The 16,824-nt window shown below is 51.3% G+C and overlaps 1 protein-coding gene and 1 long non-coding RNA gene across 2 annotated transcripts; one reads left to right on the forward strand and one right to left on the reverse strand.

The window, feature by feature from the left end:
* The first annotated feature begins 206 nt into the window (after nt 1–206).
* On the forward strand, nt 207–16,369 carry CYS1 (cystin 1). Its single transcript, XM_055809879.1, has 3 exons — nt 207–791; nt 9,542–9,591; nt 14,999–16,369. Exons 1-3 carry the CDS (start codon nt 543–545, stop codon nt 15,102–15,104), a joined length of 405 nt encoding a protein of 134 aa, XP_055665854.1. The 5' UTR covers nt 207–542; the 3' UTR covers nt 15,105–16,369.
* Nucleotides 1,275–13,951, reverse strand: LOC106112554 (uncharacterized). Its single transcript, XR_008748033.1, has 3 exons — nt 13,199–13,951; nt 2,165–2,491; nt 1,275–1,427 (listed from the first exon to the last, which is right to left on the reverse strand). It is a non-coding gene; the product is annotated as an uncharacterized LOC106112554 (long non-coding RNA).
* Nucleotides 16,370–16,824: the final 455 nt, after the last annotated feature.

Below are 16,824 nucleotides of genomic sequence, written 5' to 3' on the forward strand. Positions count from 1 at the left end.
CGGGCCCAGCAGCGCGGCCTGAACCGGCGCCGGGTGCCAAAACTGGCCCGGGTGGCACCGCCGGGCTGCCTGGCTCAGAGGCCTGCAGGGCCCGGCGGGGGGGGTCTGCTGGAACGGACCCGGCGTCGCTGCCCCTGCTGCATGCTGCCTGGCGGCTGGTGTGTGTCCCCGGCTGGGGGTGCGTGTCCCCGGCTGGGGGGGGGTGTCCCCGAGTGTGTGTCCCCAGCTCCGGCAGATGTACGCGAGGGACGGCTCGGAGGCCCGGGATAACGGGCGGGTGTTGCTGGTTGTGGGAGGGCAAGAGCAGCTCACAAGCGCGGCGGGGCCGCCCGTGCCCCCTCCCCTGCACCCCCGGCTCCTTCCCGCGGCCTCCGGGGCGCTCCTGCCAGGGATCACCCCCGCGAAGGCTTCCGGAGACCCAGGCTCCGAGGGGCGGCCGAGAGCCGCGCCCGGTCCGCCCCGGCCGGGAGAGGCGGCGGCGCCCGGCAGCGCTTCCCGCCGCCCCCCCGCCCGCACGGCCCTTGGCTCCGGGACCGGCGGCCATGGGCAGCGGCAGCAGCCGGCGGCGGGGCGCGGCGGGGGGCGCGGCCGTGCCCGCGGGCAGAGCGGCGGCGGAGAACCGGGAGCTGCTGGAGACGGTGCCGGCCGAGTGCGAGGAGGCGGCGGCGGCGCTGCCCGCCCCCGGCCGCCCAGCCCCGGCCGCCGGCGGCAACCTCCCGCCCCGGGGCGCCGGGCGCTGGGGGGAGGCGGCGGCGGCAGGCGGCGGCGGGTCCCCCCCGCTCCAGCAGCCGGTAAGTGCCCGGCCGGGACCGCGCCACCGGGCCCACCTGCCGGCCGGTATCCCGGACCCGCCATGCGGGGCTGGGGAGCGCTGGGGGCCGGGGCTCAGCGCTCGTACCGCCGCGGGCGCACCGCGCCCGGCCCTCGGCTGCCCTCGCTCCCGCTGGTGCGGCGGGAGCGCCGTCCCCGCAGGCGCCGAACCCCTCTCCCGTTTTCCTGGGCCACTGAGAGTTGCTTTTCCTGCCTTGTGGAAATAGCTCGACTTCATGAAGTGCAGCTGGTGCCTTTCCCTGGGGCGGGCTTGTCGGCAGGAGTTTACAAATGCGAACGTAAAGCTGCGGCGCGATGTTTGCTAGCCGCTGCGAGTGCAGCCTGGCTCTCCCTAAAGAAACATTTCGGTCTCTTTGTGTTTAAGAAATAATGGATTTACCTCTGAGGGAGTTTATCTCCCGCCCCCCCCCCCCCCCCCCCGAAAAAAAAAAGCCCAACAAAAAACCCAAAACCAAACCAAACCAAAAAAAGTAGCATCTATATCGTCTGGGGATGAGGCCAAGTCACCGGCTTCTTTCATCTTTGCTTGGCTTTGAAACTTGTGTGTTGCTTGTTCGATAAACGCTGCTCTCCACAGATGCGCGAATGTCGTCAGACTGAAGTAATAAATATAAAAAGAGAAACGAACACTTAGGACCCAGGAACTTTCTGCCTTGCATGCTTGAGTTTTGCTCTTTGGAAGTGTGTTGTTTCCATTGCCAAACTGCATGTCCATGGGGTAAGGATAGCTTTAATACAAAGTAATTTTGGCATTAGGAAACTTGGCAGGGTTCAGTATGAGAACCCCTTTTTTTTTTTTTTTAGACAAGTTTTAAAGGAAAGCCTCAAAGAAAAAAAGATTTGGAAATGGAAAAAATAGAGCTCTTGTTGTATTTTTTCCTTGCTCTTTTAACTCCAAACCCTCCTGCAGTACGAACAGGATTGCTCAGCCCAGCACTGCTTTCTCCTCTGAGGGACTCTCATTTATGAACAATCCTCCTGATGTCTCCCATTTATCTTTAATTATGGGAACAGAGGCTGCTGCTGTCTGTTTTCCCTCTGTTTCCCCATGTGAATATCGTGGCTGGATCTTTAAAAATAATAATTACATCAGTTGTGAATTTTCCTGTGCATAAAGTGGTATTTTAGCTCTGTTTTGAAGTGATGTGTATTCTGGGTAATTATGTATCAGAAAGGCCACAGAGCTGCCCTCATCTTTCTTCACAAAAATCAGTAAAGAGACAGTATACTGTGGCAGTAGATACTAGTGAACTCATGACAAGAAGCAAACCAGAAAGACTGAAGAATTTAAGACGTGGCCCCTGGAGTGGCATGGGGGGGGGGGGGGGCATACCTCCTCCTCTGGCAGGAATAATGATGAGGAACCCGTAGCATCACCTTAGCTGCCCCGAGCTGTGGTCACACCCAGTGCAAACCCACGGTGGGAACACCGTCACGCCTTGCAGCGCAGAGATGTCTGTGAGGGCCCTCAAAATTCAGGCTGAAGCAGGCACGTGGGGCCTCGGTCACCCAGCGTGGCCAGGTGGCCGTGGCACACAGCTGTGCTGCCCATGAGGTGACAGGGATGCCAAGCACCTTATGTGTCTCCTTGTCCAGCTGCTGCTGATGTGTCTTGTTTGGGAATGAGGTTCACATCTCTGGTTGCAGCCAGACAAGTGGTCTGAAAGACAGCAAAGAATTACCAGTGTTTTTCAAAGATGTAAAGGCCATACAAGGGAAGTCTTAAATATTTTCAGGTTGAACCTGAAGCTCTTCTTGATAGCATTTTCTTTGCCTGAAGCTGAGGTGGCTGTGGTACAGACAGTAGTCGTGGGCTTACCCTTCTGACTCCTGGAGGCCTAAAAAGTCACTAGCCTGAGAGAAGGAGGGAGGAAACTTTGCAGCACCAAGTTTTGGTTGTTTACTGGATGCAGTTTATTCTTTGGGGTCATTGTGCAGACTGCAGTCCCACCCTTCCCATGAGGCTGGTGGAGGAGGTTTCTGGAAAGGGATACCAGCTTTGCTGTGTCACTAGTTCCTTGCTAGAAATTTTGAGGGCAATTTCTGTTGGTCTTGCCAGCTTCTCAACCAGTCATTTGTAATTTCTCTGTTGTGGTGGGAACCTGCTTGCTTTGCCCTGTTCAGCTGTGCAAGCTGGAGGATGAGCAAAGAAATTTCAGAGCAGAAAGGATAAGTTGATTCAACAGAGCTAATGGAGAAAAGATGAGGGAGGAGGAGGAAAGGCAATGAGGAGATATTACAGTAGAAAAGTCCGGTGAAGAAATAGCCCGTGGAGGAGCAAGGAGGAGAGGAGGGGTTTGCCACCAGCCAGAAGAGAGCGGGTGCCTGCAAGCAGGGCTCAGCTCTCTGCTGTCAGGCTGGGTTTCTCCTGAGCGTGCTCTGCACCAACGCTGTGCTTCGCACCTGAACCCCGATGCACCTTGTCCTCCAGCAGCAAGCCGGCAGCGCCGATGGGGGGTTATGCCAGGTGGCAAGGGCTGGTGGAGAGGGATGCAGCTGCATTTAAAAGCTTGAGATACCTCTGTTGCATTCAAATAGTGCTTTGGAGTGAGAAGCATGAAAGCACATCACGGCAGTGGGCTGGGAACCAAATCCTAATGGGGAACCTGAATCCAGCTTGGAGCAGACCCCAGCACCTCCTTATCAGCATCAAATGTCCATTTTCAGGTTTGCCCTCAGTTCCAGATGGTTGTACGTGCTTTTTCCTTGTTTCTTTGTTCAAGACAGAAAAAGTACTTGTGGTTTTGCAGGTGCTGCTGCAGCACAGAGCAGGGTGGCAGCTCCTGGTGGAAACCAGGGAAGAGGCTGCAGCCTCAGACGTTTCCCCACTGGTTTCCTGAAATGGTAGAATCACGCAGACATGTTAGGGTCTTGCTTTTAACAGCTTTTTCCATGGTGCCGTTACTCCTCCTAACTGGAGAGGGGATGTGATTACAGTAAACCTAAGCCCCAGCTGCAGCACAGGAATAACACGGGTAGAGGGTATGTTTAGCTGACTCCTAGAGGGACTGTCATATACTTTCCAAACACCCAGGTCTTCAAAGCTTTGCGTGATTTTTTTCAGCCAGATAAATGTTCTTTCTGCACATTGATGTGGCGCAGCATCATCTCGTGGCTGGCTGGTCCCAGCTGCAAACACACAGGGGTCCTGTGGGGACATTTTATGTCAAGCCCCATTAATTTCTCACAGGAACTCAGATAGGTTTATTTTTCCTACTCCAATGAAAGTATGCTTCCTCCAAACAGAAATTTGATCTTTCTAGTTCAGTGCTGTTAGCAATTTATTTCAGCTTTTTCTTCCTGGTTTTAATGGTAAAAAAAAGAGCCAAGTCAAGACGTTCTCCTACAGTTGTGTCAGGAGCTGTGCTCCACTGGCCAGGGTCCTTCAGACAAGGTCTTTTCCAACTGAACATTTGGGAATCCTTGAGCTCCAAACTAGGGAAGCAGCTAAGTAAAAGGTCCAAAGTGAGATTATTTCAGATTCTGCAATTGTCCAGGTATGGATCTGGTGGTTGCTGAGCAAAAGGTCTCCCTCTCTCTCACATTATGTTCCTTGTCTATTTAAAAGCACCTGAAACTTTACCAGAGCCCAGCAAGCAGGGAGCTGTGCTGTCCCCTCAGCCAGTGTCACCCTCCCAGCACAGCTGTGTTTCAGCTGCACTTGGAAAACTGCTGACTTGGGTATTTCCCACCCACCCACCCACATCACTTGGTAGAGCATGGGTTGCTTTTGCCCTGAAACCATCCCTGAACTAAACACTAAGCCCAGGGCATGCGCAGAATAGCTGGGAGCTGGTGTTTTCGTTGGCAGGAGAGAAGCAGCGTGGGAACTCCCTGCATCCCTGCCCACTTCCCGTCCACCGCCTGCTCCCAATTCCTTCGCTGGCCAGAGGATGTTGCTGCAGACCTGAGCAAGGCTGGGAGTGCTTTGCCTAGGATGCAGCTGGGGCTATACGGCCCGTTTGGTACCTGCTGACACGTTGGGTAAGCTAGATTGGTTTTTGCCAGCGATAACTCCGATTGCGGTTTGTGAGAGGCGGTATTTGGCGGTGATGACGGCCTTAACCATCCACATTATTTGCTGGCGTCGCTGGAGGGTGCTGCCCTTCTGCTGTACCATCTGTGGCTCTGCTGCAAACGGCATCTGCAACACACTCCAGCCGGCCGACATCACCTTCCTCCCCCCCAAAGGAGGGGATTTTCATTCCAGCTCCGATCGGTCCCCTGGTCCAGTTCACGGGGTGTTTGTGAAGAGGGATTTGGGAGGAGCAGAGGTAGGGAAGGAGGCACTGACTTACATCCTGCAGAAAAGCCACAAAATGAAACCACAGACCAGTGGACCAGCACTGGCAGGGGACCACACTGCTCCCACGTAGACAGTGACTCAGTCACTCTCCAGGCTCCCCTGCGCATCACGGGACCACTCAGGGTCTGTACCTCTACTCTACTCTATCTCAGGGCTGTATCTGTACCAGTAAACTATACCATAGCAACTGCCTGGCGTCAGACCATGGCCGTCTGCCCCACTGAGCTGGCATGGTTTTGGCCAGGGCCAGGACCAACTCACAGTCTCCCAAATAATGTTTCGGGGGGCAGTACAGGGAGCACCCCTAAGAGGCAGCTTCAAATCGGCCACCCAGTTTTGGAGACGATGTGATTTTACTAGTTGAGGCTGTCATCGGCCGGTTTCAACACAGCTCGAGGGCAGCTCGGAGCTAGGGCTCCAGATTGCCCTGCAGGTCCCAGGGGAGGGTGCTCTCACCCAACTCACCCTGACAGCTGACAGAAGGAGAAGGGAGGGAGCAGGGGGGTTATGGCAGGCAGGACCGTGAGCAATGCCAGCCACAGCTTGCACCGGGTTGGGGGGAGTAGAGAGAAATAGCCCCTGCGTCCAGCTCTCCACTCTGCCTTGCCCCCAGGAGCCACTGCCCTAACGTAAAGGACGGCTGAACTGTGTGTGCAATGGCTGTCACACCACTCCGCCTCACATCTCATTACACTAAATTAAACCCGAGTACATGCTGGGTGAGCTTAATATCCAACCCTTTAAACCTGGACGTGGTAGCAATGTGGGGCTTTGTAGCACAACAGACCCCAGCATGAGATGCCGACGCTGGGAACAGGGTGGAAAACAAGGAGACACGCTGCAGTCTGGATGAGTAATAAAAAGATGACTGCAAGCTGCAGAAAGGAGAAGCTGACTTCATTTATCTCTTAACAGGGCATAGGCCAAGCAGGCCAGCAATTACTTATTTAGCTGTAGGATAGGAACCCATAATACTAAAGTGTCGTGACGTGCACATCATCTTAACCCACAAAAAGGGCTAATACTAATTATCTGCTGAACTTGCATCATGTACATTACAGCAATCCGGAGCGGGCTGGGTGGGGTCAGGTTTTGTTATGTCTCACTGCCTGCGACAGCCGGCTCCGCATCCTGCCTGCTGCCCGCAGGGTGTCACTTGGGCACCGCGAAGCCACGCGTCGTTCACCCGGCCGGGTTAGGAGCAGCTCCCGAAGCAAGGAGGCTCTGATGGCAGTGGAAAGGCAGAGGCTGGAGGTGCTTTTTGGTTTTACTCGCCACCATTTTTCCCGCATGCACCAAATTAAATGTCTACCTGTACCAATGCCAAATTCTCTTGGGAAATAAGTGTTGTTGCTGACAGATCCCTTGGAGAAGGTGGGAGCTGATTTTGCACAGGGAAGCAGATTTTGCTAACCAGAGCTGCTCCATCCTGATGACTAATTAATTCTGTCTTCCACCCACACAACACGTACAGCTCGTAATATGGAGGAGTCAGCCACAAGGGAAGAAAAAAAGACAACTTACTGTACACTTCAAACCCCTCCCTAAAATGATCCAAACCCATCCTTTGCCCAGAACTGTTGGAAGCTGGGTTCTCGCTGTGGGAAGAGTAGCATCAAAGCACTCCTTGAGAACTGTATTCCCCTCGGTGCTGAGAATGAATAATGTACTTTGCCTGGTGGTAGGAAACCAGGGTGGCAGCAGTAGCCCAGTGGGTGATGGTGATGATGAGGATGCAGGGCTGCATTGTGGGGTGTGCTCCCGGGAGAAGTCAGCCCCTGGAGCTCAGCACGGTGTCCTCCTGGCTCTGCTGCTTGCTCTTGTCACTTGTAGGAGATTGCCAAGAAACTATGCCAAAAAACCAGGCGGGAACTCTCTTCCATCACTGTCAGCTTTCTCACATAGCCTCATCTCCACTTGGACCCAGGAGCTGTTTCTAGAACAGTTCAGGCTCTTCCAGAGAAAACAAAGTGCTGCCAAAGAGCGCGGGCTCTTCTGAGGGGAAGTGGAGTGCCTTTTGACAGGCATCAAAAGATGTTACAAGTCTTCCGTAGAGATCTAGTTTGTAATTTTAAGCAAGCAGCTAGGACATGAAAGACAGTGGATAGCAGATGCCTTTCCCAGCTCCAGAAATAGAAGCCACTTAGGGTTTGCCTGGAAGAGGTGTTGATGCAGTGCCATGAGAGAGGAGTCTTTGCTGCAGCCCCCCCTCACCTGCTCAAGCATGGGAGCCAAAGGTGACCGCAGCACAAAGCCCAGCCAGGAACCGGGGAAGAGCTGAATAGTTTGCTGCCAAGTACCTGTGTGCCTAGCAGCGCCTGAAACCACTGTGTTTAAACCTCAATTCCTGTCCATCCACCTGGAAAGCAGCTGAGGAAGGACCATAGTGAAAACATCTCCTCTCAAATTGAAGTCAGGTGCCACGCATTAACAGCAGACACCCAGGTGGACATTTCTATCCAGCAGATACCATATACAAGCCTGACCAACACAAACTGATTTACATCAGCCCAAAACTGTGCATAAAGCCATCGTTGCCTTACCGGTGCTGCCTATGGAGAGATATCTCCTCCATAGCTCCCAGGGTTACCAGCACCAGTCCCATGCACTGCTGGACCTCGGGACAGCACAGGTTTGATACACGATCTTTCTGAGGAATCGCTTGATCCCATCCAGCCCTTCAGAAACACTGCACAGCAGATGTATAGGCAATGGCTCTGACCTGGAAGGTTTTCAGCACCACTCCCTGCTTCCTTTGCTTCCCTTTTTTCTTGTGCAGAAATTTTTTTTTCTCTTTTTCACGCTGATGGAACAACTTTTCATTTCTGTTTTCTGGAAGCCAAGTCCTCGCTTTGGTTCTGTGTGCTACCCGTTTAACATCTGTTAGTGTCATCATGAGATTTAGGATAACTTCTATGAAGAAGGCCCACCAGCTTTAGGACTGCAGCTCATAAAAAATAATGGCAAGCCAAAATGAGTCTAGTTCTGTGCAAAGCCACAGCCCTCATCCCTGTCCCCCTTCCTTTCCCCATGCGAGTACAGTGAGGAAGTAGAAAAAGAGAAAAGTTATATTCTTCTCAGTAGCATCTGGCTGAAGTGGGTTCATTTTGTTACTGGTCCAGCTGAGGGCTCAGACAGACCCAAGGTCCCATCATCTTCCCATTTTAAATGCCAAAGGTTTGGCTTTGGTTGACCCTCTGGTGCCCCGTTGGAAATCCATGGGCTTCCAGCATAGGGAAGGTGGATGTTTCACTCCAGATGGATCATTTCAGGGAAGCAGCTTTGTCAGGTAGAAACAATTGGATCTGTGTTGCCGTAACTTCCTTCCTCAGCAGGTGTTTTCATACTGCCACCTGTCAGCTGGGGGGGGCAGTGGGTATTCATGGGAAAACTGGGAGGATTACCACGTTAACGTTCAGTGGTTTCAGTTCTGGAGCCTGCAGCCACCCAGCTGTCCTCAACACTGACACAGAGCAGAACAGTGCTCAGTAAAGCGGACTGTCTTTTACCTGTATTGTCTCCGTGGAGGTTGTTAGGGGGTTTAAACCAGGGCAGACATAGCCTGCTATAGACAGAGATAGGTTTCATAGAAATAAAGAATGGTTTGAGTTGGAAGGGACCTTACAGATCATTCAGTCCAACCCCCTGCCATGGAGGAGCACAGTCCCAGACAGTCCTTGGGCAGACTGAGGACTTGAGTGCCACCATCCCATTCTGCACAGTATGAGAATAAGACAGATGGTGGTGAGCCGTCCTGTGTGGGCTGGCTCTATGGTCAGAGCACGGCACTGACCATGGAATCACAGAATGGTTTGGGTTGGAAGGGACCTTTAAAGATCACCTAGCTCCAACCCCCTGCTGTGGACAGGGACACCTTCCACCAGACCAGGTTGCTCAGAGCCCCATCCAGCCTGGCCTTGGACACTTCCAGGGATGGGGCATCCACAGCTTCTCCGAGCAAGCTGTGCCGGTGCCTCACCACCCTCACAGTGAAGAATTTCTTCCTAGTATCTAATCTAAATCTGCCCTCTTTCAGTTTAAAACAATTGCCCCTTGTCCGGTTGCTACAGGTCCTGATAAAGCGCCTCTCTACATCCGTCTCATAGGCCCCCTTTAAGTGCCGAAAGGCCGCAGTAAGGTCTCCCCGCAGCCTTCTCTTCTCCAGGCCGAACAGCCCCAACTCCCTCAGCCTGTGCTCACAGGAGAGCTGCTCCAGCCCCCTGACCATGTCTGTGGCCTCCTCCGGACCCGCTCCGACAGGTCCATGTCTCCCCTGTGCCGAGGGCCCCAGAGCTGGACCCGGCGCTGCAGGGGGGTCTCGCCGGAGTGGAGTGGAGGGGCGGAATCACATCCCTCAACATTACAGTGTTATAACAGAAATACATGACTTTTCTCCTTTCCCAGGCTTTGGCAACCAGAAGCCCACCAGGCCCAGAGATCGATGCTGACCATCAGTGAGTACCCTGTGCATTTGTTGTATCTGCAGGGGGAGAAAGCAGCTGGAACAAAGGGAGCATAAAAGGAAAAGCTATTCCTGCACACCTCCCACTGTACAAACGAGGTGGGAATGGTGTGGAATGGTTTAGAGTCCTAAATATTCTGTCCTCTACCTATTTGCCAATTTTAAAAAACCCAGGAGCTGTGCTGCCTGAAAAGATCCAGGCTCCAGCTCAAGTACAGTATAGAGATTCATTCCTGGTCACGAGCAATGCAGAATTTAGGCTGCATTTAGTCCACATGTCAGAGAGGCACCTTGAGGGAGCTTGTGACAAGCTGGGGAGGTTCGCTCCAACAAATAGGTCAGGCCCTGTTCACCCACAGCTCACCCGTGGGCTCTTTCAGCATGTAGAAAAGAACATCTCTGCTTCCCAGGAATCATAAGAGAAAATCCATGAGACACTCCCATGCCACACCAGTTAGCAACAAGAGTGTCCCTCAGGGACCTGGGAATGGTGGGGACCTACTGCACTGGGTGCCCACAAAAGAAATTTAAATCTTCCACAAGCAAAAGCTACCGAGCAGGCTGCGCCTCCCAGTCTGCTGGCACTGGGAGCAATGGGAACAGTTTGATGCACATGTTAAGGAAACCCAGATGAAACATAAAGGCTTGGAAAACCATCTTAAAATACCATCTTCTTATGCTAAAAAGCAACTCTCTTCAACATTAAGCTCTGACTGTCATCCAGCCCCTCTGCTCCTGCAGCACTCGAGCGCTGACTAATCTGCCAATCTGGCCATCGGGCTGTGACCTAGTAACGCCGAGCAGCGCTGGTCGATGTGACACGAGAGCCCCAGCGCCAGCTGCCACCCTCCCTCCTCCTCCTCCCTCCTCCTCCTCCTCCTCCTCCTCTCCCTCCCGGCTGACAGGGAGCTCACCTGGTGAGAGGCTGCTTGTTTGGGGAGTGCTTGCAAAATGTGGCTGCCCTTACCTTTCCTGAGGGTGAGGTTTGTACAGGTGCGCTCGCAGGGACCTTAACCCCTCTGGACTCGCCAGCATCCTCAATAGGCTTTGGGCTACGGCAACTGAGCAGTCTTCTCTGGGGGTGCACACCCAGCCCTGCTGCAGTCCCACACCAAGCTCCCCAGCCCCAGGCTCCCACTGGCCCCTCACCCCCTGCCAAGGCTTTCTTTCTCCCTCCCTCTTTGAAACACAAAAGGAAAACCTGAGATAGAGGAAACAGGTTTCTGATCTGGGATGACAGAGCAGGAGCTTATTTTCGTTTAGATAACATTTACTTTATACTCACTGCAGAGCCCATAGCACAGGTCACGTGCAGATTGCCTCTGCCACCCATGGTAAGCAGGGCTGCAATTTCTGCTGGCAAGAACTGCATGCAAACCTCTTTTTTGTTCGTTTTTAAAATGGTCCAGCACCCAGCAAAACTGCATTTTGAATAAACCAAATCAAATCAAGCCCCTGAAACAGCAGTTAATGTGTGCAGGTGCCTCACCCTTCACATTTCTGTGGCTAGAATTATTCTAGATAAACACTCACGTTACAAGCAGCAAAAATCAGCCTTGTCTTTATAGAGTTGCTGACTGAAGAAATTCCCGTAAAGCCACATTAAATAAGAAATAAATTCCAAGCAAGGAGAAGAAAAACTAAATACAGAGACTTAATACTATTATCTGCCAAGAGAGCAGTCAACACGAGACAGATGCTGTAGGTGTGCAGTCCCTGTGCAGCAAACACGCCTGTGTGCCACCACGTAAGCATCTAAACCAGGCCCTAATAAATAGATGTGCACGGGAACATGGCTGGATGGATTCCTGATTGCACTGTGTTACCCCTCTTCTACCCCCGCAGTTCTTTTGGGAACCGCTCTTTAGCATCTGGTAGTCCACGGGTGGGATGACACAGCCCAGGAACGCGGTAATGATTTTCCTGCTGCTGCCAAGGCTCGTGTCACTGGCAGAGTTACCGGGGCGTTGTTTTGACCCATTTTTCAGCTGCAAAGTCTTGCAGAAGGCATTTTAATGATTAACCCTGGACTTTCCCATCCTCAACAAAACAATAAAAAACACTGGCCTAGATTCACCCCAACCTAGTTTTCAGCCACTTCACTCAGGTTTCTGCCTCAGAGCTGTCACCCTAGCCACCCACCAGGGATGCTGTCACCAGAGCCCACAGGCAGCTCTCCCCCACACCAGGCAGCTGCCTGACAGCAGGGATGGGGCACTGCCAGCCATCCTTACAGCTGGGACCTTGCTCCAAGGTGGTTTTGCTCACTTTTGGTCTAATTTTGCCCTTTGCATTCCTTCTCCTCATGGCACAGTTCATTGTTGTTCCATAAAAAAAGAATAAATAACCCTCCTTCCCTTAATAATCTTTAAACACAGAGAGGCTTTTAGCTGAAATGGAGCATATTTCTTGCTTTCCTCTTTCCTAAATTGCTTTGCTCTAGCCTCTTAAATCACTTTTATTGCTGCTTTCTAAACTCCCTCCAAGCTGTTAATAACTTTTTCATAATGAGAAGCCTGCACAATAATCTTGATGGATCTGCACCGGCCTTTTTTTCCTTCGCTGTCCTACCGTGCTGCAAATTCCCCTCTTGTACGCTTTTCAGCTAGCTCTCTCTCCACTTCGCTCCTTCCCGGGTTTCCCTCTTCCCCCAGAACATCTGAGGTTTGAAAATTTTTCCCCTCAATGCACTGACCTGTTATTTTCCAAATCGGAAACAGTAACAGCCCTCAGCTGGATTCTGCGTGATTGCAAGCCCCGATCCACAGCCCCGGCTGCCTGTTGGTGGGAGCAGTAAGGGGCCACCTCTGGCGCCGGAGCAGCTGGCGGAGCGTGGGAGAGGGCTGTGGGCCACAGCTCCTGTCCTGCCCATGTCCTGTGCGTGGAATTTCCCCGCCACAGCCTCTCTTTTGATGCCAGGGCCAGCAGAAACAGCTGCACCAGCGTACCTTTGAGATCAGGGTTCAGGCTGGGAGAGCCTCAGGAGGTCTGCAGTCCGATTTCCTGCTCCAAGCTGGATCAACTGTGAGGTCAAAGCAGAACCCTCCAGGCCTTGTCCCGTCAGGTCTTGAAAGTCTCCAAGGATGGAGCCTGTGCAACCACAGCCTGATCCTCTGTCTGCTTGCTGTCCTCAGGGTGCAGAACTTTCTCCTGTTACCCATATTGAATCTCTTGTTTCTTAATTAATTTCAGTTTTTCCATATTAAATGATACAGAAATTTGCCACAAAAAAACAGGGAGGAAGAACATGAAGGGCAACTTGTTTTTCCTTTGCTCTTGAAACAAACACAGCCCCCTCTGTTCCTCTCAGTTCCGAGAGGTGCGTGGTAAGGGAGGTTTGCTTTTGTCTTTTGAAGAGCACATCTGTGTTTCAATGAGTACCAATTTTACCTGGAGATTTTCTCCCATGCTTGGAGGTCACCCTGCAAGCCAAAGTGTCAGGAATAATTAACAGTGGGAAATTATGTAACCACTAAGAGAAACAATGACTCTTCTGTGGGCCTGCAAGCAAGCTGCCAAGAGCTCTGCCTCTAATTCATCACGTAATATAAAATTAGTTTAAGGATTATCACAGTGCAGAGTTTAAATCAATAAATCACCTGCTTAAGTCAGATTTCTGCATTTCCTTTTTCCCAGTCCTTGCTTTGTAGCTGCTGGTGTATGCTTTGAGTTCTTGAACCTTTAGCTTTCTTCCCAGTTCTCATTTACTACGGTGGAACCCGGACTCCCTGCAGACCATCAGAAGAAAAAAATAAAAAATAAAAGGAATAAGCAGAAGAGTCCACTGGCTAAATCCTACTTGCTGCCATCTTGCTGCCAGTAGAACTTGCCATCAAGGGCACGGTGCAGCGTAAATAAGTGTGGGACACCCACATGGCCCAGCTGCCACACCAGCTGGCTGGTCACCAGGCTGCTCCAGGAAGAACATCAAACTCTTTCTGACACGCGCGGGGGCGGGCACGGTGTTAACACAGCTGGGTCAGAGCAGCTGGACTGGGCAGGAGCCTTTCTGAGCCAGGCAGATAAGAAGAGAGGAAGGGCTGCACTGCTGCCTTTTGCTCTGCAGCGATAGCAGCAGAGACTGGCTGCTGCCTGTTCGAGGAATGCTGCGGGTGCTCCCTTGCCCAGGAAGGGCAGTTTATGAAAGCACCTCCTCTATATGACAAGGTTTCCTTAGAAAAGCATTTCAGGGTTCTTTGGTTTCTGATTCTACGTCTACTTGCTTGCTTTGGGGCAGCTCCTTAGATTTCATCTAGTAAGCAGGTCCTTAGTTTTTTCACTGGAGGTTGCTGATGGCCAAATTAATCCCAGATGCCAGACCAAGGGTGGGAGAGATCTTGTCCTCAGAGAAATGGTAAGTCAATAGATGCTACATAATGCGTCTGGGACCGGTTTGGAGCCCTGCTGTTGGATATGAGAATCTCTCCTCTTTGGCAACTGTACAAAACCATTTCTTTCTTGCTTATTTATTCTCCACCAGCGGATGGTCATAAGGTAAGCTCACCAATCTCAGTTGACATGTCATGGCAGAGCACTTCACAGTTTAGATTTACCAACTCAAGTCTCCGCTTAGCTCTGTACCTCACCATGACCTCCATTTCACGGAGCCACGTGCCCTAGCTTCCAGAGATGACTGGCCTGACAGCCCGGCTAGCTCGCCTCCCAGTTCTCTGCAAGGTCAAAGAGGAGTGCTCGCTTGGCAGCTGCTGTCTCCCCTTTTCAGCCCTGGAGGGCAAGATCAGTAGACGGACTTGGTAGTGTGAGCTACAGAGGTCAAAGCTTGCAGAAGACTTTTTCACTGTTCTCCCTCATGCAGGTAGGGGCAGATTTCCCTTGTACCCAACACGAACCACCTCTGATAACACCAATAAAACCCATACCAGCTGCCTTTGAATCGTACATCGGTTCCCACTTGTGGGAGAGTTGTGCTGATGTGAAAATAAATAAAAGCCAAAGAGCAGTCTGAGGTACTTGCATTCATATTTTGGTTGAAACTCAAATTCCTTACAGATACAAACAAAGATTCCTTACAGATACAAACAAAAATGCATAAAACCTTAAAACTAGTAACTAGCATAAAGGTTATGCAGTCCCTTAGCCAGGCCTCAAACCTAACTCACCAAAAGGTTCTGGGAGTTTGATCTGGAGCATTGTAAGGGCTGTGCTGTAATGAACTTGCAGACTGAAACAGGTGCCAAGTGACAGCAAATGTCAGCAAGCAATGTGTCTGTGGGGTGGGGGAACTAGACATGACAGAGTATCTGTGTCTCAGCAAGCCATATGCAACTTGATCTTTCCATTCACAAAAAAAAAAAAAAAAAAAAAAAAAAAGAAGTAAGGGTCATCTTGTGTCTTGATTCTCTGTCACAACACCAATAACTCATTGCCTTCCCTGGCAGGTGCCCACAAAGGAACAGCAAGAAGCTGGCAGCACAGTCCACAGTATCATATGATTACTCAGAGGAGGAGCTCATGGCAAGCATCGAGCGGGAGTACTGCCGCTGAACCCAACCCCGTGCCACAAGATCTTCAAGCACGTTCCTGGAAGCACAGCTGGAGCAAAACTGCTGCTGACAAAATAACCCCTTGCACAGCGAGACGGCACTGGAGAGGTGGGTGGCAAAGGGAGATGGACTGTGAGAAGCAGTGTGGCTGCTTGGGAAGCATGGAGGAGAAAGCCCTCCCAGCCAGCTCTGAGCGAGACTGTGAGGATCCTCACCAACTGCTGATTTTGGATAAGCGCCACTGGAGGACAGAGCAATTAATCTTGTGAATCAATATTTAGCAGCTCATCTCTAAATGGTATTTACCAATGAAGAAGTACTAGAATCGAAGCATCGTACCAGAAGTGCTGAGACATGGTGTTTTGAAGGAAGATCTTGTTTTGTCTTAGCAGAAGAAAAATGCAGTAATATCATTCGATTCAGATCTCATTTAAGGAGATGTTACATGAAATTCATGTTCCTGCCACTTAAAACAGGTCAAATTTACTCCTTGTGCTGCGCAAGCCTCAGTTCCAGGTCTGGACTTGGCATTGTCTCTTGGAATGTGGTCCCCAGTATGGGATGTAAGATGAAATGGGGAGTGAGCGCACTGTCCAGTACATAGGCAGTGTAATCCCAGAGTTCGAATCCCACTACAATAGGCAAAATGAGGCTCCTGGGAGCCATCAGGGCGCAGAGGATTTGTACGACCCCTTTGGGGAGGGATCCCAGCATCAGTGTCGTACCTGGGGCTCCTTGGTGTGGATCCTTCAGCGAAAGCGGGAGGCATGTCCCCGGCGCTGCCTCGCTGTGGCCAGCAAGCACCATTTTGAGAGGGACTTGCATGCTATTGTAGAGCAGCTGTTTGCAATAAATTTTCAGAATTATCGCTCCTGGCCTTCCCACCTATTTCTTGTCCTCAGTGGGTAGCCTAGAAGAAAAATCACTGCATTTTACCATTAGCTGACTGAAAAGTTAAGCAGAAAGTTGTCTCTCCAGAGGAAACCATATATTTTCAGTGCTCTCAGACAGGGAAGGTTGGTATTTTAGGGTTCACGCTTTTATTTTACCCGCATCTTAACATACTATGAGTAGCTGCTTATTATCAGAAGTAGAAAAATACCTTATTTCTGTCTTCAGCTTAAGCATAAAAGACATTAGATGAACTCTTCACACAGCCTGTGTAAATGCAAGAGGAAACAGCAGGACACATCTTAAAATGCTGTATTTTAACTTCTTTGTAATTCCTGGTATCTGTGAAACAGAAATAAATGCATCTGTACTCTATGTAGCCCTCAGTAAAAGGCATCAAATGTTTTGAAAAAGGCTCTCTAGCTCACACGGTGAATCACCTTACGGTGCCTGCAGACTCCAAGCAGAGTGCATCCTCGGAGGATGGTGGGAGGGATGCCGTGAGGCAGACACTAGATTATACCCCTGGCATACATACTAATGCTCTAGTTGTCCTTCCTGCAGCAGCCTTCAGCAAAGCTGGCCATTGCGCTCTGCTGGAGAGCTCGGGAGCTGCCAGGCACCCAGCAGAGCAGAGGTGGGCAGCAGAAAGGGAACCAGCCTCCCACAAAGATTGCAAGCTATGTTTGGAGGCGAGAGCTTCCAGCATGCCAGCCAGGGCGCTTTGATAGGATGAGGGGTAACAGTTTTAAACTGAGAGAGGGTAAATTTAGACTAGATACTAGGAAGAAATTCTTTGCTGTGAGAGTGGTGAGCCACTGGCACAGGTT

This window comes from Falco peregrinus, chromosome 7 (genome assembly GCF_023634155.1).
Source record: "Falco peregrinus isolate bFalPer1 chromosome 7, bFalPer1.pri, whole genome shotgun sequence".
NCBI classification, from domain to species: Eukaryota; Metazoa; Chordata; class Aves; order Falconiformes; family Falconidae; genus Falco; species Falco peregrinus.